Genomic DNA, 25,831 nt, shown 5'->3' with positions numbered 1-25,831 from the left:
TGTTTCATTGTATGTAATGGCAGAGATTAGGGATTCATAAAGTACAGCCATAACCACAATCATCTAAACATAAATCTATGCATTGTTATATGAAGACAAGTCCAGATATTGTGGCCAAGGTTTAGCAAATTGTTGTTTTTATTTACATAGCATCGCAATGTTTTTTATAATACTTTTATAGCAATATATTGGGAGGGACATTTTGAGTATATATTATCTGCTCCTTGTGTCCCCCGCAATATATATTATAATTACGACCTTGATACATACTCTGAGCTAATGAAAATAACTTGCCTGGAAATGCAGTGACAATTAGCAATACAATAGTTGGCTTATGGAGCCAGACAGTGATAAATATATAAATGAGTTTAAATAAATGAATAAGTTGACTTTGCCCTTGTGCAAACAGCCCTCCCATGGAATTTCACTAGCCTGCGAAAATATTTTGAATGTGTCATTTAATTTCGCGTTTTTTCACATGCAGTATTTCATCAGCCTGATAAAGCAATGTAACACAAAAGTTGTGTTTTGATCCAGCAGTTGCATGAGAATGGGTGACGATGATTCAGCTGAACTGTCCTGATGTCACAAAGGCAAAGTTCTATTCTACACTATATTATCTGCTCCTTGTACACACACACACTCACGTGAGATAAGATGTAAAAAGAGCGTGGGTTAAAGTTACTCTACCAGTCAATACCGACGAAACTGAAGCATTTACTGTACTCTGAGACACATTTTTCACAGCTATGCTTGTGTCATTGCGCACAACATCAGACACACCGTGTCGATCACGGGGGGTTGTTTGACCATACTTCACCACTCTGGTCAATCTGAAACATTTACTTAAAACTATCGTTTTCTATTCTATTTACAACTACAGTATGCCAGTATGGATGCAGCACTCGGCACCAACCACTTTATCATCTATGGTGGAGAATTCAGCCGCAATACAACAGCGAGTCAGCCTCTTGAGCAGAGCAGGGTCTGCCGTGAATATTCAATCAGTTCCCAGAAAGAGGCCGCGGGGGGGGGGGTTGCCGATCGTCGCTGTGTGCTCGTGACGCACACGGCCACGCAGCCGCACGCGTGCATCTCACAACACGGACACGTCCTGTACACACAGAGTGTGAGTGCAGCATCACAGCGGCGCCACGCAGTGTGTATGTGGATGCCCCAACTGTGCTAATCCGAGGTTTGGGGGAGGCAACGGCAAACTAAAACACAAAAAGCACACGTGTCATGTTTAAGGCAACACTTTGTGATTGGGTTATGTTTAAAATGAAGAACGTAAATGGTATTTTGTTCTATTTATTTCATCCCAGATGTCTCTTGGAAACAACAACTTGAGTCACCAGATCACCGCGACCACCGCAGGCCCTCTCCGCCTGCCCTCCTGACAGGTAGCCCTCCTGTCCATCATGGGCCATCTGATTAGTTCGGGCGCAATCTCAGCTGGTTTGACCAAATGCTTGTCAAAAGTCAATCCCGACGTTACACACATTGCATTCCCATGGCATACGAGATACGTGCACGAGACGCAGCCGTCGAAACGCACGCGGCCTATGCGCACACTGATCAGCGGGCGGGCGGACAGACGGACAATATCTTCTGCATCTCGTGCCCTGACGCAACCCCGTCCGCGAAGGCTCCATTAAATCAGGGAGTGGGTGGCATTCCAGACATCGGTGACAGGCGGCGATGGAATTCCAATGAGTGCAAGTGTATTTATTACATTATGGCCTGCATGCAAATGTGTCAGGATGCCAACCCACTTAACCTTTAACCTTCCGCGAGTTTGTAGCGGGCGACATTTTACATCCAATTTCATGCAATTGAGGGCGAGTGCCATGCGTAATCCCAAACGGGTTCTATACATTTGGCTTTTATTTTAAACGATAGTCTTTTTAGGGGAAAAAAGCTGTACTAAATTTGCATGCCACTAAATATGAATATACTGCCCTCTGCCCATTTATTTAGAAGTGGCACTGCCTGTGATGCAAATGTGCACATGTGTACATCTCAAACCCAACGATGAATTTTAATTAAGTGAGCACGAGTGTCGAAGAAAAATGTAAACCATACCCACGTAAACTGACAGGTCACTCACCCACTGCCAAACATACTGTATGTAAGCAGCTCACGTTGACCCGACATGATTTTTTTTTTACAATTATTCAATGTTATGCATGTTTACACTAAGCGCCAGATATACGAGTTTATTCGACATTCTTTACAAGCACAAGGAAAACTAAATTAAATATCGGAGATGGCGAAGCAAGCTGGCATCACTTGACATTTTTCGCACAAAGCCTTTTATTTTATTTATAGCTTGTCCACCAACGTTCACGATGGCAGACATTGGAAAACATTTGTCTCATCTTGTAACGGCCTTTTGGCATCCACCAACATTGTTGGCATCATTTACCCACACCGGCCTAGTGTTTGCTTGCATTTAAGAGGGGGCATGATCTGCCCTTGTCACCAGCACAACTCCATGGTAATGTTCCAACATGTCTTGGCTCTAACTTTCGTTAAAAGTACCGTGACCTTGTCTGCGAGCCCTGGGCATATTTATTGTGAGAATGCAAGGAATCCTACAGTACCCACATACCGCCTAGGCACTCCTTTGCGATGAAGGCGAGCCAGATATTTACCCCCACGGCTTCTCGATGCAGATATCTTTCCCGCACACCGCAGTGAATAAAAATCACACATTTTGTGAGTATATTTTTCGTGACATGCATGTGGTTTTATTTGATTTTTTTTCAACATACAACATTTTCGAACAAAGGTGACAAAAATAATGAAAGAACAGCACTTGACTCCATGAGTCGCTGGTGAAACCACTAACGACATCGCTCCGTCAATGTTTAAAAAAATTAAACTATATTTTTCGGAGTCAAGGTGTTCAGGCTTGCGTCAAGCGGTTGGATGTTACACAAGCGGTGGTGCAGCCAACGGCGTCTTCTGGAGCCACGACAGTTACTTGAAAGTGGGGTGCAAGGTAAGGCTCTAGGCTACACAGAAGAGCAGCATACAAGTTGTGGCCGTACAGAGTGTAAATATCCAAACTCTTTGCACAACACGTCTTGACTGAAATTAAAAAGAACAAAAAAAATCGGCAGAAATGAGTCAAAATTGCATAGAGCAAGAAATGAAAAAAAATAGAACATTTATACAAAATAGATATTTATACTGTCTAAATAGCACTTGGTCTCAGTCATCGTCACCATGGCTGGCTTCACCATTACAGTACATTCAAGAGGGCATCGTTCACCCCCCACCCCCTCCGACAATGCGCTACCACGCAGGTACAGCTCCGTGAGCGCGCGTCACCAGCTTTGGAGAACGCGGGGAAGCTTAACGCTCCTCCCTCCATAACGTACGGTGGGGTCTCATTCGACTCAACAAGGTGGCACGTGTAAAATTCATATTCTCAGGAATTTATCATGGAGACTCCAACATCAATTAGTGGGGGCTTCAACCTCACCCCCTCCTCCCCTCCTAAAAATGTCCCAGTGATCACCCTGGCCCAAGACATATGGTTACAAGCACGCGCTGCGCAATCTGACAATACACATTAAGCAAATTCAAGCCAGGTGCATTCGCTCACGTCTCCGCTGCAGGAATTAGTCACTCCTCGCTTAACGTTGGGTTTGCATTCCTGAAAAAAATGCAACTTTAAGTGAAATATTGTTGAGCGAAACCGATTTTCCTGTAAAAAACAACGTAAATCTAGGAGGTAATGTTCCTGGGACATTTCCTATCACTCTTAAGAATATAAACTTGTTTCGAGTACATATTTCAAAGAAAATCTAATAATAATGGTGATTACATGTAGCTATGATTAGAGAAAAGGTTGGGTTAACTCACCAGTGATGGTTGTGGAGCTTTTTATAGATTAAGTAGGTATGGTGAACTTATTTCACACCGTATGTAACCAACCACGCTAATTGGAGGTGTTGGGAACTACAGGAACGCATCCAATGACTGTTGCACAACTTTATTCTTCTTTCATATGTAGTTGCTTGTAGCTTTGCAAAGTATCAGTGGTTTTCATGCACACTTGAGCACTGCACTCCCTGCTTGCATCATCCTCAATAAAAATGTCCATGCCTTGTTGAAGGTGCGTGGGAGCTTTGAAAGCTGCAACGACACCCCGATTAACCACCCTTGGCCTTTAAGTCCTCAAACAAACTGCGTGTCTATGCCTGGATCACCATTAAACTTAGAGAAATGTGGAGCTGATTTTGAGCAATCCACACTAATAACAGGCACTCCATACCTCCTGCTGTAAAAGCAGTGTAAAAATTCAAATTTGGTTTGCAATGTGATCACCTTTCTTTTACACATCATGAAGCAGTAGGGATCACTACTCCTCGGCCTTTTGGCATGACCGTTGAGCAAGGGATGCGGTGATAAAATGACCTCCCCAAAATCAAAATAAAAACGGTTCATAACGAACCGAGATGAGGGTATGCTGCCGCATACAGCATCAAACCTTGACCGCGCACGTAAAGAAAGTAAGGACTTGCCGTACAACACAGCCGTGTTGAAATGCACTGGGCTGGTCGGGGATGGGGCCTCGTGACGTACGTCCCCCTGGCAGCAACGCTAAGAGTGACACCACGCGACTTTAAACACATACGTGGGCAGCGATTCATCGGCGACTTTTCAGCGAAACGACGTTAAGCGGGCCGACGTTGAGCGAGGAGTGACTTACGACATATTTTATCCAAATCTTGCATAAAGTAGTCGTACGATTGTGATTAACGTGTGCAGAAAAGGAGCTTACTGTACGACAAATCAAGTGTGCACTCTGGGTGTTGAAGTACAATACAATTGTAAAGCTGACTCACGGTTTATTATTCCTATAAGTGTGAATGTTGTACAGTGTATGGGACCACTGATGAGCTTAGCAATTTGTGGTCAAAGGTAACTTATGAAGAGAGTGCTCCAAGAACTCAGTTTATGCATCAGTGCTAAACCTGGAATCTAAAACGACCCACGTGGATCCAGGAATCATCCATAACACACACTCATATCCGTTTATCTACATCACAAATATTCAACACTGCATCAAATTCAGTGTTCTGAGTTGACTGTACTCAGCCGTGATCTTGTACACGCACGGCAGCTTTCGATTTACATTTTAATTCATCAGCCCGGCAGAAAATGCGATGGTGGTCAATGAGACGGAAACACAGGCCACAGCACAACTGGCAGGGAGAGACCCCTGCAGTTGGGTGAAGTGATGCAGCTATTTAAAAGTCGTCGAAAAAGCCCAGGCCAACCGCCGAGAGCTCCGTACCCTGACAGTGACGAGTGTGAGCAAGAAAACAAATTAAAACACGTCCATTCCCGAAACATGGTAGTGCATCCTACAGAAAGAAAATTATTTTAAGAACAGCGATTAGAAAATGAGAGCCCTTCTTTTCGTTTACAAAACATCACGAAAATGTAAAACCGTACCGCCCACGCATTACAAAATATCGCTTTGGTGCTACCAATGTTCAGTAAATATACACCTGTCCCAAGCACTCTATAAAACAAAATTCGATACAGCCAATAAGGACCTGTGATTCAGTGTTCATCCAGCTACAGCAACACCTGGTCTGCCAGCATAAGTGGTAGAGAGTGACAATAAATTAGCACTCCCCCTTTCAACACATACACAAACGTATAAGCACACATTCTCTAAAGCGTATGTACGGTCGTGTGTAAAACTGGGTGTATGGATATGGGTTTTGTTGGTGCAGAGAAATGATTAAAAAAATCCACGAACAAGAAAATAACGCAAGGCACTTGTCCATCACGAGGCGATTCACAAAACCTAACGGAATAAGCGTCGGGTAAGCGCACAGTGGACGTCTCAGGTTAACACGACCGTTTGAACACACTTTAGTGCCAAGAAACCCATAAAATATATTTGAAGGAAATGTGTAGAACAGCAAGAAAGATACGACACACAATTATTCTGAGTACATAACATATAGCATGAAATATAAGTATAACTATATAACATTGGATCGGTCACTATAGCTAATAAAACAAAAAACATACGAACGCCAAGTATTCCTTGCACCCAATTTGTGGTGGAACGAATCGTTTTCTCGACATTAACGACCACAGTTCTTTCCATGTGCTTTGAGCAAAAGCCAAAAACCGTCATGTCCAATTTCACTGGTGACTCTCGGTGAAAAAAAACAAATTTTCTCCCATGTGTTTTCGTGGAGCAAAACATTGAACGCCATGCCGAACCACGCCACGCAAAGTACAACCCGACAAACTCAACCGAGGACACGAACGCCGGAGTAAAAAGTGATTATTTTTACGCATCGCACAAGTGCGGAGGAATAAGGCAAACCTTAAGGCAGCCGAATGTAGGTGCTCATCACGTTGGTTTGGAGTGGACGCGGGATGGACGAGTGGATGCCGCGCATGCAGTTACACTATAACTCACGCCTCGTTCAAACCCATCCCCCGAGCGGCCATTTTAAAGGTCACGCTTGAGAATAATTGAATGATCACATGGGTCGTGATTCATCGCAGCGGTCCAGCACAGACTCACAAGCGGCGTTTTGAGCCTCCCTGAATATCAGGTCAAACATGGTCCTTCAAGTCCCCATACTGCCCACGCGAGCATGTTTAAGGCATAGTGTGCTATTTTTATATTTAAGATATATTTATAATTTCGTAAAAATCTATCTTCCCTTTTATTACTATATATTGAAATGTAAAAAAAAATATGCATTGGCTTTGCTGTATTATGCGGGAAAAGCATTAGGCTCAAAGAAAGATGATGACAATCATGATGGTGAGATGACAATAATCCAAAATATCATGGCAATGAAATGAAGATGACCAATTGATGATAAAATAAAAGGTTCTACAATTTTGGAATTAATCCGTGGCAGTATAGGGGATCAACGTGGCTGGAGTGGGGGGGGGGGGTGTGATTCAGGTTGATCTGAACAGCCTGCACGCCGTTGTCACTGAGGGCTCAAGGCCCACGTGCGCGTGCGGTCAGCCGAGGTCCAGGCACCTGTGCGGACGACGCTTGCTGCTCCTGCGCCATACGCGAGACGGCAGCCGCTGGCCGGGGACACCGTCCCCGTGTGTCGCTCGTTTCGTTCGCTCCTTCGAAATGTCATGCCGACATGGACGCTACCTGTTGCGCTGCTGGTAGATGGCCGTGTAAACATTGTCAGCTTCGCTCAGTTCCTCAAAAAACGGAATGAGATCCAGTAGCTCTGTGTCCGTCATGTCATCGAACCAGGACATGACTGGGACCTGCAGGGCATGGAGTGGGGGACAGAGAGAGAGACTTTTTAACAAGTTGGCAGGATCGGTGGGATGAGCAAGCTTCTCTCCGAAGCTGCCGGAGTTGCTAAATTCAACCGTGCAGCGAACTTGCACTTTTAAATTTGTCCGTATTGGAAGAGGCAAGATACTGCATTGTTGCTAATTTTGTTTCGTCTGATAATAGACAAATATACAATACTGGATATCATATATTTTTTAAACATTAACACTGTAGTAGTGTGTATATGTAAACACTATACATGTAAAATGTAGCTGGGCGGTGGTGGCGCACGCCTGTAACCCAGCGCTATGGAGGCAGCGAGAGTTGGTGGTTCGCCCAAATGTTGTGAAACTCCCTTCCCGCGGGTGACGAGGTGCCATACTCTGGCTCGCCAGGAGAAATGCATTACACCAAATGTGTGGGCTCCACTTGTTCCACCTGTGTGGGATAAGAGTGTTTACCCTTCGCACGTGTGGGTTGTCTCCAGGTGCTCTGGTTTCCTCCCAAATGTAAACACTCGTTTATTTGCTGATAACACCTTAATAAATAGAGGACCGCAGAGCTTGGGCAATTGTTGGCACCGGCTCACTGCATGCTTGTCGTTCCTCACACCTCGGAATTGTTCTCTTTCTTCGAGGATGAGCGAATACTGTACGGCGTGCTACAAGTTTGAATTATGATATCATTTATTATCATCTAAAATGCACAGGCACTTGTTAATGCTGGATAAAGGCCTCCCAAAAGTGTTATTCATGACTCGCGGTTCCTATCTGTGACTGAACCAATAACCACTGAGAACCCGTCTGCTAGGACACCCCCAACTTCCAAAGTGTGGATGTGCCCCCTGCCAGTGACGGCGAGTGGCTGGGTGCGAGCTCTTGCCGCGTTGTCGGGGTGGAAGATGTAGGAGGCCGGGGAGTTGTCCAGGATGGCCGTGTGACTGAGGTCACGCCCCAGTCGGCTCAGGTCCTTCACGTAGTTCCCACGGTGGAAAACGCACGACTCGCGGAAGAGACGCGTGCGGAACACGCCCCACTTGTCCAGCAGGTCGGCCACAGGATCGGCATACTGCGCCCGTGTGTGCACATGTGTGTGGGTGTCAGTCAACCCATGGCACCTGGGTCTGTCACATGACCTCCTGCCAGTGGGCGTTCGACACGTCACCTGGCCTTCAAGTGCACTTGGCCTGGCACAAGCGCCGTAGTGACGTCACCGCCACCTAGTGGAGAATGTGGGTTGTTGTTATTATGGGGAGCGGTAGTGTAGCGGTTAACGTGCTACACTTTTTTTTTACTATTAAACTGTATAAATATTTATTTTACCAGGTAAGGCCCACTCAGCTATACAGCTCTTTTTAAATCCTTTATATTAAGTTCGCTTGCGTGCTTGCTTGCTTGCTTACGACCGTGCAAACCTTTCGGTCGTTTTTTAACCCACTTCCCGTGATCCAATCGAGCTGACATTTTGCACACAGACTCGTTGTGCGAGACAATTAATGTTCGTGAAAAAAAAATTCCAAAATTTTACACTGTTTAGGGAAAACAAATTAAATATTTAATTACCAATTGTTTAATACTGCAGACAATCATCTGACCCATAGGTGGCAGCCATCTCAAGCCAGAGGACGAGAGGACTCTAGCCGCCACGCATATAAAGGATTTAGAGTGAAAAACTTTGTTTTTACGGGTTATACTTATTCAGAAGTGACCTGGCCACAAATGATAGCTCAACGAAGTGGCTTATTATGTGGAAATTAATATCAGCCGAATACACGAAATGCATGGTTCTAAATGTGAAGGGAAAAACTGGAGGACCCAAGGAAAAATCCACATAACCAGAGAGAGACCACGCAAACTCAAAATATACTACAAACCTGGCAACGCGAGTTCTATTCCCGCTCATGGCCAACACCAGTGACGATTATGTGAACTGATCCTGGGCCTTTTCTAGGTCGACTCGGCCTCAAATGAGTATATGGTGCAGTGTGTAAATGTCGTCACTGGGGAGAAAAGGCATCCGGGCGTGGTGCTGGCCACCGACCCCATCATGTGCCGTTTCGGCCATCGTAGGTGCTCGCTAACAGCACTTGTCCCAACAGACCGTGTGTGCACATGGGGAAGGGAGGCGTAATGGTTAGTGCACCGCTCTATAGACCTGGCCACCTGCATTTAATTCCTGGCTACATTACATTTGGTTCTGTACTTAGTTTGGCTTCATTCTATCTCTGAGAATTAAATATGACTGCTTGACTGCCATGTGACAAACATTCCTCAGTGGCAGGGCAGATGTGAAAATACCAACACCTACTATGTGGACCAGAGATGACGTAAAGGGCTCTCAAAAGTAGTTATGTGAGATCCACTTTCATGGGCTATGAAATAACACAAATGTGTTCACTGCTCTGTGATAGTTCTGAATGAGTACTTGGTCTCAATACAAGGGGCAGAAAGCCCTACTGGGATAAAATATATGGCGGAAAAAAAAAATCCACAAAATCTGAGTTGATAAACGACCACCGTTCCACGGTGACCCCATCGTGTGACCCACATGGGCTGCGATCCTTACCTTCGCCAGACTCGCCGTGAAGAGAATGCACTCGAAGAGCTCGCCCATCCTCTTGAGGAACTCATCGACGTGCGGCCTCTTCAGCACGTACACCTGAAATCACCGATAAGTAGCACAGAGACACCGCAGTATGGGCGTGAGGGTCGGCCAAACTGATAAATTGTTATTTTTTGACGATTTTTTATTTCACCAGTTAAGGCCCACTGAGCTATGGAGCTCTTTTTCAAAAGCAACCTGGAGGGAAGAACCAGAGGATCCGAATAAGAATCCACGGAACCATGGGGGAACATGCGCACTCCAAAATATATAGACGTCAGGGTCGGGATCGAACCCACGATCTCATGTATACCAGGTGAGGTAGCTGACATCTCGCCCCGTGGCGCCTGTGATTAAACTCGGAGCTGTCCAATTGCCTCATATCTGAATAGGCAAGAGCAGGGTTTTATTCCTTGGGTAGAGTTGGGGTGTGTGCTAAGATGTCTAAATAGCAGGGTTCTATTCTATTATTGTATTCTGTTATCAATAATTGAGTTATAATTGGGCATGTAAGGACGCATCGATTCATAAACTATTTACAATATATGTAAATTATATTATTTTATATTCATGCTAATGATGCAACAACCCAAGTAAATTAAACACAATAATGTGAAGTAGTTAGAAATGAGATGGTAAATACTTAATAAATAACAATATCTTGAATCTGCTCTGTACAAATTGAACTGTTGATGGGCGCATCATTGCACGCCGACGTTTTGAGTCAAATGAGTTTTCTTTATATGGGGGACAAACTCCAACCCCCCCATCCCCCATTGGCTGTTGAATCATTAAGAGTGCCTTCCAAGGAATTGTGGACAAATACAACTACGACCTTAAGTAAAATTCTGCTTGCTTACAGCAACTGTATTGTTAAAGAATTTTCATCACCACATTTAACCTGCAAGCAATGAAAGTAAATGGCACAAAAAAATATTTGACGTCAAATACAATTCACGTTTTGAATCAATACGCACGTCTTATAACAAATGATAAAAAAAATAATCAATGAATTAAAACTCTGGACCGAGGATCTATTTGTGATCACACTCAGCCCTCATTGACTCCGGGGAAGTGCGCTGAGCGGCACTTGTGACGGTCGGCAGGCAGCTCAAGTGGACTACCTCCTGGCCCAAGTAAGCAAGGACAGGCCGCGGGTCTGAGACGCCAGCCTATCCTGGATTACTTGAACCAGGCTGCATCCAAGGGGCTCCTTCTTGCACTACAGCCGATCGCCAGCAGGAGACGCAGTTCTGCCGGCTCTCTTCAACGCAGGCGATGCTCTCAGGCTCCACTACAACAAGGCACAAACATGTTTGTGGTGCTTCCCAACCTTTGGCTGTCTAGAACTATATAGACAAAGACCCCCCGTATAGCCTTAACAGACTGTAGGGGCAAGTGCTGTTAGCGAGCACCTATGAAGGCCCGAACGGTACACGAGGGGGTGTGTGGCCAGCACCACGCCCGACCGCATTTGTCTCCCCAGTGGTGATGTTTACACAACGCACCAGATACTAATTTGAGGCTGAGTTGACCTAGGGGAGGCCCAGAACCGGTTCAGATAATCGTCACTATACAGTTTCAGTTTCATTTATTTGGTATGGCCGTGAGCCATTCGCTCTTAAATCGGGTGCAACCGCAACAAACAAAAAACTAAAACATGAACAAGAAAACATCTTAAAGTGACTTTGCACAAACAGAAAAATCCAGTAAAAAACTGCAAAGGCTTCCAGAAAAAAAGCACCGTACACCAACGCTGTGCAAAAATCCCAGTGGGATGCAAGTCAAACAACAACAACCACAAGACAACTTAGATTAAAGCCATCATTCTAACTCCGTACTACAACAAACAAACATGGCCAAACCAAAAAAACTTTTCGAAATCACCAAAATAAAGCCATAAGCAATGTAACAGTGATCATATGAACTGTGACCGAAATTTCACAATAAACGACATAAACAACATGTACGACCAAACCCTGTAGCCATAGCAGGCTGCATGAGTCTCTATACGAGTATAGAGAACCCCCTCACAGACACATCAAGTGTCCGCATACCCCGAGCAGCATACACTGCAAATCGTCAAACAATTGAACGTTAACTTTTTTCTTTACACTAAACAACTGGACTCTGCTCATGAGACCCAGAGTTTGCTTGCTGAAAACAAATGCTGCTTAATATTACTCTGGAAAACCAATCGGCGAATGGGCATGGAGAAACACTGAACGGAGTTCTGCTTACACATGCTTTTACCCACGATGCTCCATTGGTTGTTGTTGTTGGCTTGCACCACATTGTGATTTTTTCACACGGCGTTTTAATATTTTTTTTTGGGGGGGGGGGATATTTTCTGGTTTATTCCAGGATGTTTCTGTTACGCGTCATCGCTTTGGGATGTTCTGTGTTTAATATTTTGTTTGTTGCGGTTGCACCCGACTCAAGAGCCGCATGGCTCACAAGGCTACACCTAATAAATGAAACTTGAAACATAAAGTAACCAACCCAACCTCAAAATGTCACACAAGGCTGCCCTTCTAAAGGCGGACAACTGGCCGAGTATTATTGCACGCCGTAAACATTATCCTCGTTTAATGCGTATCGCATCACGGCCTTGTCCCACAAAGTTGCTAGATTTGTCTCCGGCTCGCGTTAAGACAAAATGTTGTCGATCTTGATTTGAAATGTTGTCGCTCGGGAAAACCGCATTCGCCTCTAGGTGGCGCCACTCTCCCGTACGTGGGAGTGCAGCGAGCGCGAGTGGCTTTGTGTCGGCGTGATCATGAACGTTGATGACGTTTTTCAAACTCTTAGCAATTTAGGTAAAGTCACGTAGGTAAAAAATGAAATTAAAATGAACGTTTTTTACGTTTTTTTTTACGTTTGACGTTTTTCAAGTTTAGCCCAGTCTCCGCACCCGGAATATAAACAAATATTTATGTACACGGTACACCACATCCACCATACCTCTTACTATGCGTGTGGCCTGACTTTGTGCGAGCTTATTCCAAGTCTATCAGCGACCGGGAATCCAGTGAGAAATTTTAGACCCTTTTTGTGTACAGCGAATTCTCTCGTTTGCCCCCAGGGCAACAGGGGGTGAAAAGTAATCCGGATAAAATAAGACAAAAAAACACATAGAATGCAAAACACATGTAAATTAGGATATAAAGCCATGTGTAATAGACTGGGGGCGAGAAGACGTGGAATGTGTCGTCTTGTTTTTATTACTCGTTAAGTTAATTGGTTTCCCTGTCGACAAGTTAGTGGTCACGTGGGAACTAAGTCTGACACTCGACGAGTGAGGAATGGATAATAATTAAACCAACGCACGCATAAAGATACATTTTCGCAAGCACGGTTAATCCGAAACCTGAATAATAAACAGTTAACTGTGATCTGCGTTTGAAGCTGTGTAGTTCATTATATCTGCTCGTATTGTTGACAAGTAGAGATTTTTCTGTCCTGACCTGGTGCCAAAATATGTGAGAGAGAGAGGTATGCCCGCGCGTGTGAAGAACGGCCCTTTCAAAGAATATGATGCAATGTAATGTTGCGAATAGGGGCTGCTATCAAATATTCACCTGATGAACCGTTCCATCAATTTCCACGGGCACGATGAAGTCCGCATTGTTGACAGGCTGTGATCAAGCACACAACAACAAAAATACAACGGATGAATTAAATATTAAGTTTAACATTTTATTCATGCTTTAATTTTAACAAGGGAGTGGGCATGGGCAAATAAAGCTGTGCACAGGCCCTGTCAATCATGTGAGGGCTCATTATTTATACAGGCACAGCGCTCGCAAAGTGTGATGCGTCAGCAACAGTTACTGGGGTCGCATCAGTGAAGAACATCCCATGTGCAATGAATGCACCGAATTAATGAAGCATGGTACAAAGCCACGAATCAAACTCAGGTGGGTGCGACTGTAGCAAAATACATAAACCATTACTCCCCACATACACAAACAAAACCCATAAAAATGCCCCATATAGCCATACAGACTTTTGGGGTATGATGAGGGGATAGTGGTGTGGCCAACACCACTCCTGGCTGCCTTTTCCTTTCCAGTGCTGATGTGTACACACACTGGGTAAGATATTCATTTAACATCACTAGATCAAGGCAAGAACCAGGAGAAGTTTCTTTCTGCCTCCTCACCACCTCAATAATCTTCTTGGTTCTTTCGGTAAAGTCACGTAGAAGGGAAGTAATAAAATAATAAAAATAAAACATAATAAAACAATTCTCACGACGTTTCGGCCACAACGCAAGCAGCCGTCCTCAGGTGAAAACCAGGTCCGTCGAGGCGACAGAGTCTGAATGAAACAGCACACGAGCTTGGTGCATATATATAAGCTGGGCGCATTGACAAAGGAATTTGCATATCAAAAGGAATTTAGCATATTTATGGGAAATGCAGGAATGTGATTAGTACTGCATATGCATGTGCATTATGCAGGATTAACAGCATCAAAGGGAGCTGCAGTTACTGCTGCTGCAGCAGTTGCTGCTGCTGCTGCAGTTTCTGCTGCTGCTGCAGTTGCTGCTGCTGCTGCACTTGCTGCTGCTGCTGCACTTGCTGCTGCTGCTGCACTTGCTGCTGCTGCTGCACTTGCTGCTGCTGCAGTTGCTGCCTTATCCATTTTAATATAACACTATGTATTATTCTACCCACCCTAATGTGTATCATACTGCTATATGTTTACTGTACAATTACGACACCATACATTACTCTGCACACTGCACCATGCCAGTGAGTGGAACGTGGTCTGAAAGTCACCGTAAACGTGAACACAATCAGTTAAGATCCGAAATGGTTTATTACGTCCTTCCAATGATTGCTAAGCCAGAATCCATCTTCTCGGTTGAAATTGTCTCTGTGTTTGTATATGTGGATCGCCTCATGAACGAATCTCTCATGATAGCCAGATGGCTTGCAGAGAACCTCTGTCTTGGAGAAGTCAATGTCATGCGAGCCCACTGAATTGTAACAGTGATCTGCCACGGCTGAGGTGTTTGTCCTACCGTGTTTCAGGTCTGCCTTATGTTCACGGATGCGGTCCGAGACATGTCGTTTGGTTTCCCCAATGTAACTGCTACCACAGAGGAAACTTAGTTTGTAGACGCCAGGGTACTGTATGTCTGGAACCACATTTTTTACAGACGGGACCAGATCACGGATTTTATGTACTGTGTTGAATCGGACCTGGATCTTGTGTTTAATCAGGATTTTGGAGATCTTTTTTGTGACCCCAGCAATGTAGGGTAAGGTGATGGTCTTGAAAGGCTCCTCAACAGGATCCTTCTTGATGGTTGGAGTGATGGCTTTGCGGATGAGGAGCCTTTCAAGACCATCACCTTACCCTACATTGCTGGGGTCACAAAAAAGATCTCCAAAATCCTGATTAAACACAAGATCCAGGTCCGATTCAACACAGTACATAAAATCCGTGATCTGGTCCCGTCTGTAAAAAATGTGGTTCCAGACATACAGTACCCTGGCGTCTACAAACTAAGTTTCCTCTGTGGTAGCAGTTACATTGGGGAAACCAAACGACATGTCTCGGACCGCATCCGTGAACATAAGGCAGACCTGAAACACGGTAGGACAAACACCTCATCCGTGGCAGATCACTGTTACAATTCAGTGGGCTCACATGACATTGACTTCTCCAAGACAGAGGTTCTCTGCAAGCCATCTGGCTATCATGAGAGATTCGTTCATGAGGCGATCCACATATACAAACACAGAGACAATTTCAACCGAGAAGATGGATTCTGGCTTAGCAATCATTGGAAGGACGTAATAAACCATTTCGGATCTTAACTGATTGTGTTCACGTTTACGGTGACTTTCAGACCACGTTCCACTCACTGGCATGGTGCAGTGTGCAGAGTAATGTATGGTGTCGTAATTGTACAGTAAACATATAGCAGTATGATACACATTAGGGTGGGTAGAATAATACATAGTGTTATATTAAAATGGATAAGGCAGCAACTGCAGCAGCAGCAAGTGCAGCAGCAGCAGCAGCAAGTGCAGCAGCAGCAGCAAGTGCAGCAGCAGCAGCAAGTGCAGCAGCAGCAGCAACTGCAGCAGCAGCAGCAACTGCAGCAGCAGCAGAAACTGCAGCAGCAGCAGCAACTGCTGCAGCAGCAGTAACTGCAGCTCCCTTTGATGCTGTTAATCCTGCATAATGCACATGCATATGCAGTACTAATCACATTCCTGCATTTTCCCATAAATATGCTAAATTCTTTTTGATATGCAAATTCCTTTGTCAATGCGCCCAGCTTATATATATATGCACCAAGCTCGTGTGCTGTTTCATTCAGACTCTGTCGCCTCGACGGACCTGGTTTTCACCTGAGGACGGCTGCTTGCGTTGTGGCCGAAACGTCGTGAGAATTGTTTTATTATGTTTTATTTTTATTATTTTATTACTTCCCTTCTACGTGACTTTACCGAAAGAACCAAGAAGATGAATCCCTGCAGTCACGAAAGCTTTAAATCGAAATTTAACCACCTCAATAATGTCGTTTCTCGTTTGTTCCGATTCAGTTAGAGTTTGGGTCACTCCATTTACCTAAATTAAAAAAGCCGATTATTTGAATACCATTTTTATAATAAACAAAGGATTCGCACACACCAAAAAAGATGCATGCACGTATCGTCTTAAGCGTAAGAGTAAACATTAATCATTAAATTGGGGCAAGGTACCATATCCCCCCGGTCAGCACCGACCGGCCCCCCACCAAATTTTCTCAACTGTGCGCCAACTGCGTGCTTCATTTCCCACAATTTCGGCCGCACGTTTCGATGAAGCGCCACCCTCAGAAAGGGTGCCCGGCACGTCTCATACTGTGCCCGCCCCGTGCCCTTGTTACGGCACTGCACATACTGCTCATCCTTGGGAAATGCAAACCAAAGTTGGTACACACACACACACGCGATGCTCGTACATACACACACACACACGACGCTTGGTACACACACAGACAACGCTGGCAAGTGGCCATCCATCCGACGTTGCGCCTGTTATCTCAAGCCCATCACAACCCCCTGCAAAGGGCCACCTTCCTGATCTCACCAGAGCCTGGGACAGTGCTTGTTACCAGGTTACATCAAAAGGCTAACCGGTCACCATTTATTTTGCAGCGGGTTTGTGGTCAGCTCTATTTACGTCCCTGCTTTACAGTTGATTGTGAGCAACAGACAACAAGTGCAAGCTCCGCTCTCAGGAATATTTTTTCGGGGGTTTCCAAGGCGACCTTGTTAGTGATACTTGTCAGGGGATCACAGCTGTCAGTAATCATCACTTTAGGAGCGTGACAATAAATGGGTTAGTGTGGGGTCATTGTGCAGATCTATAGCCGACTTCCTGTTGACTCTAATTATTTGAGTGCATACTTAAATGATACACTGATCCATTTATAGACACCCCACTGATTTCTAATGACCCTCTTGTTATTTTAACAGGTAATTGGATATTATAAAAGCGATGGCTCCATTTCTTACACTGGAGAGTGCTAAAAGATGTAGTAACTGTACAGATATTAACGGGAGACACATAGAGGCTCCAAAATAAAATGTATTTTAAAAATATAATTTCTCCCAATTATCTTAGCGAGCCATCTACAAGTGGATTTTTCAATAATTAGATTTGAAGGAAATGTACAGTAGCTGATGACCGTACAGACATTTCACAGAGTCAACCAAAACTTTCCATCCAGCTTGCCAGGAGCCAGCGGACAATATCCACGTGCCGGAAGGACGCAGTGCCGTCCGCGATGGGGGTCGCACCTTGAAGGAGCTGTGCACCAGCGTCTCGTCCAGGTCAATGACGATACACTTCTTGCCTCTGTCCGAATGGTTGACTTCTGGCAGCAGTGACTTGTTTGGGGGCTGCAGCGGAGGCGCGGGAGAGGAAGGGAAGGACAGGGCAATGAGAAAATCAATGAGACCCTCCAGCATCAGTGTAATTGAGCGCATGCAGATGCAACAACATAACGCACGCGTACAGACGGACGTGCAAACACATACATTCCTATTTACATACATGCTAATCCATGTACACACTCGCGCATACACGTATACATGCATGTGTACACACGCGTGTAGATATATATATAGATTTTATTTATTTCTGCAGGAAGGGCCCAATAAGCTGTTTGGCTCTATTTCATGGGCGCCCTGGGATAGTACAGATGTCGTACAGTACAGATCTTAGATACACTTGTGTACATTGGCACGCATGCATGCATGTGTACATGCATGCGTACACACGCATTGATATGTACATGAATACAAACAAAGATAAAGACAAAGATCCCCGTATAGTATTAACAGACTCTTTGGGCCACTGCTGTTCACGAGCACCTATTAAGGCCATCACAGCACGTGAGGGGGTGGGTTGCCAGCAAACAAGCCTGGTCATATTTATATCCTTAGTGGCACTGTACACATCACATCAGGTACTCATTTGAGGCGAAGTTGACCTAGGGAAGCCCAGGGTCGGTTCAGATAGTCGTCACTGGTGTTGGCCACGAGTGGTAATCAAACATGGGTTTCCGAGTTTGTAGCACAGAGTGCTATCCGCTACACTACAGCTCGCTACATTAATAGACACACACACAAATACAATGAATGGAATGCATCCAATAGGACATCCATCAAGGAGAAGCAGCAATTAACTCAGTTTGTATGTAGGTGGTAGACAGTTTATTACATCTCAGCATCGTGAGAGGTGGCACCAGCCCAGCGCGGGGGAGGCCTTCTTCCAGCAGTGGATTAACCATGGCTAGTAACGGTGGTGACACACAAATATAACGATGCACATGCACACTTACACAAAGACAGCTCTCCCCGTATATATCCTACAAGATGCTGTTGGGGCAAGTGCTGTTAGCGAACGCTATTAAGGCCAAAACGACACACGAGGGGGGTGGTGTGGCCAGAGCCACGCATTACCGCATTTGTAGCCCCAGTTGTGATGTTTACACATGTCACCAGGTACTCCTTTAGGGCTAGGTCAACACATACACACATATAGCCACCCACTGCATTGAACATGATACAACACACACATACACGAGTGCAATTACACATTCATGCTCCCGTGAATACACACGTGGAGCATTCAAACAAATTGGACTGATTTCACAACAAAAATCCACAAAAAAACCTTACAGGCACTTCATGAGGGTCATGCTAAGGCCCACCGCACCTCCACATGCGACCTCACACAAAACGAAGCCATACGGACAAAGCGTTAATTCACATGCAGGACAAAGCTGCCCACCCAGATGTTGTGGACAAAATGTATCGGACACAGTGCACGCGTGACATTTTGCACCATTTTGGTGTTTTTATTTTTCGTTTATACGGTCGTGGTAAATGACAAGAATGGTGCAAAATTGACACACTTAAAGAAAACTACCGCAACTCATTCCAGAAAATGATTTCAATTCACATACAATCTTTACAATTTTCATTTTAACATTACTTTACAATCGTTTGTTTTATTTAAATTGGCGTGGAAATCAAATGTTTTATAAAAACGCCCATTCATAAAACATTTCACTTCACCTGGACCAAATTGAATGCGAACAAAAACCAATAAAAAAAATTTTCTCCGAATTTTTTTTTGTAAACATAAGCAGCGCTGGGCGACCCAGCAGTTCCAGGGCCAACAAGAACAGTGCACGCGAGCATTATGCACGATCATAATCCACAGCAGCCACCCACGACGGCCAAGAGCCTCCTCCTCGAACGCGGCCTCACTCGCTTTCTCCCCACAACGCCACCCCCCCACCCTGACAGCCGAGTCACGCTTGAAGCCACCACACACAGAAGCCCCTCAAAGTCAGCACTCCTACTCCCCACAGCCGCACGGTGCCCCTCCGATCAACCCCCCCCCCCCCCCACAACCGCCTACTCCCTCTCCCCCTCCACATCACTCCCTCACTCCCACACATCACTCCCTCCACATCACTCCCTCCCAGCTCACTCCCTTACTCCCTCCACCTCTCTCCTACCCTCCCCTCCGCAGCAATCGAAAATAGCACATTCCATGTCACCATGCCAACAGCCGCACCCCAACAAGCAGCCCTCCGTGAATATCGAGCCCCCCCCCCACAACCCACGCCATAACCCCCCCTTTTGACTGCCGAGAGATGGAACAGCCCAGATACGTACACAGACGAGCTGCAGGACTTGGAGCTGCTCTGGGTAGACCTTTTGCAGGAAGGAACAAAAAAAACACACACAGGGATAACCGGAGACAAGCTGAAGAGCTCTGAGGAGGAGGAGGAGGATAAAACACGGCATGTTTCTATCTGTTTTTAAGATGAGGAAATCCCCAATTGTGGAAATATAATTATTTATTACCACTAATCACAAAGAGGAAGATGCTAAGCTAATCGCTATGCTGCGCTAATCCTGTTTCCAGGATGAATGAGGAACAATCAACATCTATTTTTTGTAAACCAAGAAGATGTAATTTACTCCAAAAATAAAACTGCAGCTGGCAGGGTGAAGTCACTATTACAGTATACCGCTCGTTGTTCCCGCTCTCCCACACAACGAAGCATCAAGCAAATTGACGACTGCGAAAGTACAAAAGAGAGGGTGTTTGGCACGTGAGAAGGAGCTTTTTCATTATATGGTGATCATGGATTGTCTGCCCAGGAGAGAGTTCCTTCTCTGTGGGGTCTCCCCAACCTTACACGGCTCCTGTCAATTAACTGCCACCCAGATCAGAAATTGCCCATCCAAACGCACCGAGGGTTAGGGCAACTGGATTGATTTGTGGACAACTGGATTGATTTGTGGGCAAACCTGATCGCCACTGAGCCCGGCGTCCACTGAATGAGTATTCAGTGCCCTAAAGCTGTCAGCAATTTCTGCTAACAACCGCCAGCGTATACCATTGGTTGTTAAGTGCACGCTATGGATCCTACCACACAATCTGTACGAGTTGGCCCTGTGGCTATTGTCACACTTAATTTGCGCCATTTCTCAATTTTGATAACTACCCAAAAATTAACTTAGGAAAATACGAGTGAATAAAGGCAAAATAACACGGTTGCTTATGGCTACCGCCCACTCTAAAAAAACACATTGATCTCAGTGTGCAATTATCTGGTTAAGCAAGAGACATTTAATAGAGCTACATCGAAATGAATTCAATAATCAACAACTTCTGGCCTCCTCACTCAAGACTAGTGTGACACATACAAACAAAAGATATTCGTCAAACGAGGGGGGAAACAAATATAAATGTTGAACCAAAATCAATACCAAAATCCTAGAACCACCACGCAGCGACCTGTAATGAACACACCAGGTTCTCACTTGCAGTCAGTTGATGGTCTCAGCCCATTGAACAATGGCTGCACAAAACAAGCATCATGATAAATTAGGTTCTGTACTTAATTTGGATACATTTCAGCTCTGAAAGTTAAATGTCAGTTTGACGGTGATATGATGATGAACATTACTCTGGAGGTGTGGGTAGAAAAATGCTGGCCTCTACCGCGTATACCAGAGGTCACTTGAAGGGATCTCAGATGTAGCTCTGCAATATCCACTTCTGTCGGCTGTTCTCTAAACCGTTCATTGAGATCTGCGACAGATCTCAATAGATACTTTGTCTTGTGGCATGACGCCGACAACAAAATTTGGATGGGAAATTTTTAATAAAAAATACATTTAAACCCAGAAGGGGAGGAGTTTCTCCGGGACTGCCCGTGGCTTCCACAGAACACCTCACCTTCGTGACGACGCCATTCTCCTCAGGAGGGCCGCAGCCGTTGTTGTTGTTGTTTGGCACCGGCGACGTGGGCACGGGCGCTTGGCGCGGCTCACCATGGCCGTGCCGCTTGCCCAAGCAGCAGAGCAACGAGTTGAGCAGGCAGCGACCACGCGCTTTCTTGGGCTTCACCTGGGACGCGGCTGGACGACACGCACCGGAGCACCCGCACGTTATCACCGTCATTGTTGTCATCATAATCTTCATGATTGTCATCGTCATCGCCGTCATCTTCATCATGATCTTAATCAACATTATTGTCATCATCATCATCATCGATGTCACAATCAACAGAATTATTATCGTCTTCATCACTCTCAGAATTATTTTAGCTGCGGTTTCTTTTTTCAAGGCCAAGGTGTCTCTGAGCTCAAATGGATGTTGAGTGTTGTTCATCTACACTGACAATTATGAAACATTTGCGGATATTCCACATTCATTTGCAGACACGAATGAGAATCGCTTTGTAGGAAGTCAAAAGAGTTTGAATTTGAAATGTGCACATAACAGCACGTATCAACTAACCATGCGTATGCGTTATGAACCAAGATACATTAAACGTAATATGAAATTACATGTGAAAATTACAATATTTTTTGTTAGAATAATAATAATAAGCGCACTTATTTGTCCAGGGGTCATTATTTCAGAGACAACTTCATGAGGCCGAGGGCTGTGGCGATGCTCGAGTTTACAGGTGCCGATTTAACAGCACAACAGAGAAGAAACATGTCATACAAACTGGAATATACTGCAAATACGTCACTTGCACAAAAACACGTCGATTCGCAGCAGCCACTATCACGCGTGACTTCATCATTTTATTTTCGTAGTTCGTATCCAAAAACCAACTACACAGAAACTGTGGAATAGTGCTCATGATTCATCCGGTTTTGAACGCATAAGGTGTACATCCCTCAGTGATGACACTTACTTTAGTCAATCTACCACCGTTTGTTCGAGCGGCCAACCGAATGTCAAAATATCAGGTGTAAAAATGACAGCAGCCGGGAGGCAACTTCTGCACAACGGCCGCAACAAATGCCCATAGCTGGATAGGAATGGATCATAAACAAATTTCAATCATAGAAACAACACCAAAATCATCACGATTACAGTCACGACGGAGGAGTGGGTTTAGCGCACTGCACTATGCGCCCGACTTTCTCAAGTGATATTTCCAGCAACTGATATTTGAACCGGTTTCGGCCGGCATGGTGAAGTATGATCAACCAACCACTCACGATCGACAAGGCATGGCCACAAAAAAATACATTCGTAAATAATTATTGCACAACCCAACAGTGGATTGACAAATGGTCGCTAATCAATGTTATTGATCACTATTGAGAAAACAGATCAAACTAAAACACGTGTAAAACGTGTCTCCATTATTGTAACTTGCTCTTCTAGCAACTCCCAATCTTGGCTGTGTATGACACTAAAGGTCTGGTGATCTCCAATGAAGTTAGTTTCCATACGTTCTGCTTTTCTTCACCGAATCCAGCCACAAGGGCAGTATCGAACATGACAATAATGAAAGCATTAGACGAGGCTCGCGCACACACTTTAGGTTGTGATAAAAAGGTAAAGGTGCAGCCCTGCAATCGCTTTCTCACACCACTGCAGGCAGAAGGGCTACGAGATGAGGGCTCCAGAGAGACCATTAAAGCGAGTATTTGGCCTACTTTTCCACCCTAGCCAGATGTCTTGGAAGAGATGCGAGCACCCATACTTTACCCCACCATATGTGACCCGTCGTGTACCCGATCGACACTAACTGTGATGTACCAACTTACACAGCTGGGTGGACAGAGGCAGGGGGATTTAAGAAACGTGCTTCATATTTTCAACCGCCACAACGGGAATTGCAAGTCCATTGTGCTAACCATTAGACGACGGCAGCAGCACAGATGGTTTAAGATTCGAACAAATTAATAACAATGGCCTTCAGCAGATCCGCTGCGCTCGCACTGATGAGCGAGCAAACGAACAATCAAAATTGACAGCCAAGGAACTCCGTTCTCTCAGCCATCTGCGCTATTGACTCCCCACCCCCCACTCAAGTCCAGGTTCAAGTCCTTATTTTTCCATTTGATTGGTCACCTGCCTCCTTCTCCATATTAAAAATAAATTCCCACTGTTGCTGGAATGCATCTTGGGATAAATTTGGACGCGAAAGAAATCCCAATGCCATTGTTCGTTGCTGTACCGTGAGACGCAGGTAAATTGTGGTAACAAGGCGGAGGGGGCATGGATTTGTGTCACAGGCCGCGGAGGGCGGAATTAGACAATGGGACACGTGCGAACTGTTAGCGAGTGGCGGGCGGGTAAAGGCCATGAAGGGAGAAACGCGGGAGGGAAAGACAAAGTGGCACGCGCATTGTCGATGGGTGCTTTGAATTAGGAGCAGACAAAAGCAATGGGGCTGGGCTCGGGTGACGGAGAGGCAGAGGCCAAACCTGTGAAAGGTCAAACTGTGCCACCCATTTTCCCTCCGACCTTGCATTTCAAAAATGTGTATGTGTTTATGAGCGTCGCTAGCACTAACTTTGTACAATAACCCTTGTACCGTGTAAATAATGTAACAGCTTTACGATGCGGTTGGTTTTAAGTCCATGGTGAGCTGCAATAATTATTTACGAATGTATTTTTTAAAATCTCTTTGTCTATCCACTGTTGGATGAAGGCCTCCCCATACCATTTCGATCATGATAGTTGTTTGACCATACTTCACCATGTTAGTTTCGTGTACGTTAGTAAAGCAGGGTGAAAGGGGGGGGGGGGCTGAAACCAGGACTGGGTTTTCAAGTATCACTCGCCACTAATGTTAGCTGTGGCCAGGAATAAAACTCACATGGCTGGGTTGTTAGCGCAATGTGCTTACAACCGCTGTGCAACTGCAATATAGATACTCTTTGGTTTTTTCGGTAAAGTCACGTAGGTAGAAAAATAATAGATTTATATAAATGCCACAAAGGATGTTGAATGTTTACTCTGTGTGGCTCGCAATCGGGAGTGACGGAACATTGCGAGTTCACATCCTGATTGGGGATTGACATCCGACCATCCTTCAGAGGCCAATAAAATAAGTACCACTTTGAAGGCAAGTAAACATTGGTTGTCAAATGGCAAGATGATTGACCCCCACCATATGAACGTGGAATTCCACCACTGGCCGTGCAGCGCTGTGAACAGAAGGTGAGCACCAATGCCTGAATGTTCACTTGAGCAGCAAATCATTTTGGCTCTTTTTGCAGCGTGTTCACAACTCTACACATTACCACTAAGCACACAAGAGTTTATAAACAATGACGCGTAATCTGTTGGTGTTTCACTAGAAGAAAGGATTGTCCCGAACACAGGCAGGCAGACAGGATTGTGACCAAAATGTTTTGGCAGAAGCGTGTCTTGTTGTTGTCTGTAAACAGCCATAGGACACTTTGCTTGGCACACAATGACCTGCTCTTTGCCCCGTACTTAGCCCCCTTTTACACAAGTCCCAGTGTCGTCACACGCGCACACCCTGTTTACAATCTCCAAACATCAGCACCACCCAGCTCCGCCTGCAAAACAACTCCCAGCTACTCGTCAGCGGCACTGGCTCAGCACACCCACTCCGAACCTTCTTTGTAACGTTTGTTTGTTCCAACATTTTTATTTCAATCTCCTTTAACCTCGCGATCATCAAAATGTGCTAGCAATGGCACATGCCCCATCCGCCAACTCTCTGCAACCATAAACACCAGTGTGCTTTGCAGGCCTTTCCAACAAAGTCCTTAACCCAATTTGACCAAGGCAAAATGTTATTCCTGAAAAATAGTCCGTGATTCACGAGCGAGATAAACTGCGATGTTCCCAGCTAAGCGCACGAGCAGGGTTCTCTGGTGAAATTGAGCTGTTTTTCTGTTAGCACTCTCTGCCCCGACTTGTGCAATGAACTCCAACACGGAAAAGCGAACAAAAAGTGAAAAGGGGCCCTGACAAACAACCACGGATTGGGCAGGAGTTGGAATCGAGTCATCGGGAGAGTGGTACAGTAACAGTTGCTGGTCGACTACAGTAGTTGTTTAGGGTTGTCACTTGTGAGATACAAACGAC

General features: G+C 45.1%; 1 protein-coding gene across 3 annotated transcripts in view; it reads right to left on the bottom strand.

Moving 5' to 3' along the window:
* Positions 1 to 2,716: 2,716 nt before the first annotated feature.
* The window catches only part of CTDSP1 (CTD small phosphatase 1), a 53,951-nt gene continuing 30,836 nt past the window's right edge, over positions 2,717 to 25,831 (bottom strand). For 2 of the 3 annotated variants that reach the window (XM_061557284.1, XM_061557283.1), the window contains 7 exons: positions 21,692 to 21,873; positions 20,116 to 20,154; positions 17,722 to 17,823; positions 13,492 to 13,548; positions 9,875 to 9,967; positions 8,192 to 8,377; positions 2,717 to 7,296 (listed from right to left, as the gene is read on the bottom strand). In XM_061557284.1, the coding sequence (XP_061413268.1) occupies positions 7,171 to 7,296; positions 8,192 to 8,377; positions 9,875 to 9,967; positions 13,492 to 13,548; positions 17,722 to 17,823; positions 20,116 to 20,154; positions 21,692 to 21,873 (785 nt within the window). In that variant the 3' untranslated portion in view covers positions 2,717 to 7,170. The remainder of the gene's footprint in view (positions 7,297 to 8,191; positions 8,378 to 9,874; positions 9,968 to 13,491; positions 13,549 to 17,721; positions 17,824 to 20,115; positions 20,155 to 21,691; positions 21,874 to 25,831) is intronic. The other variant, XM_061557285.1, reaches the window with a different exon arrangement.

Source organism: Lethenteron reissneri, chromosome 23 (assembly GCF_015708825.2).
Source record: "Lethenteron reissneri isolate LAM-NWPU_2019-01 chromosome 23, ASM1570882v1, whole genome shotgun sequence".
NCBI lineage: Eukaryota > Metazoa > Chordata > Hyperoartia > Petromyzontiformes > Petromyzontidae > Lethenteron > Lethenteron reissneri.
This window is presented reverse-complemented; position numbering and strand designations above follow the sequence as displayed.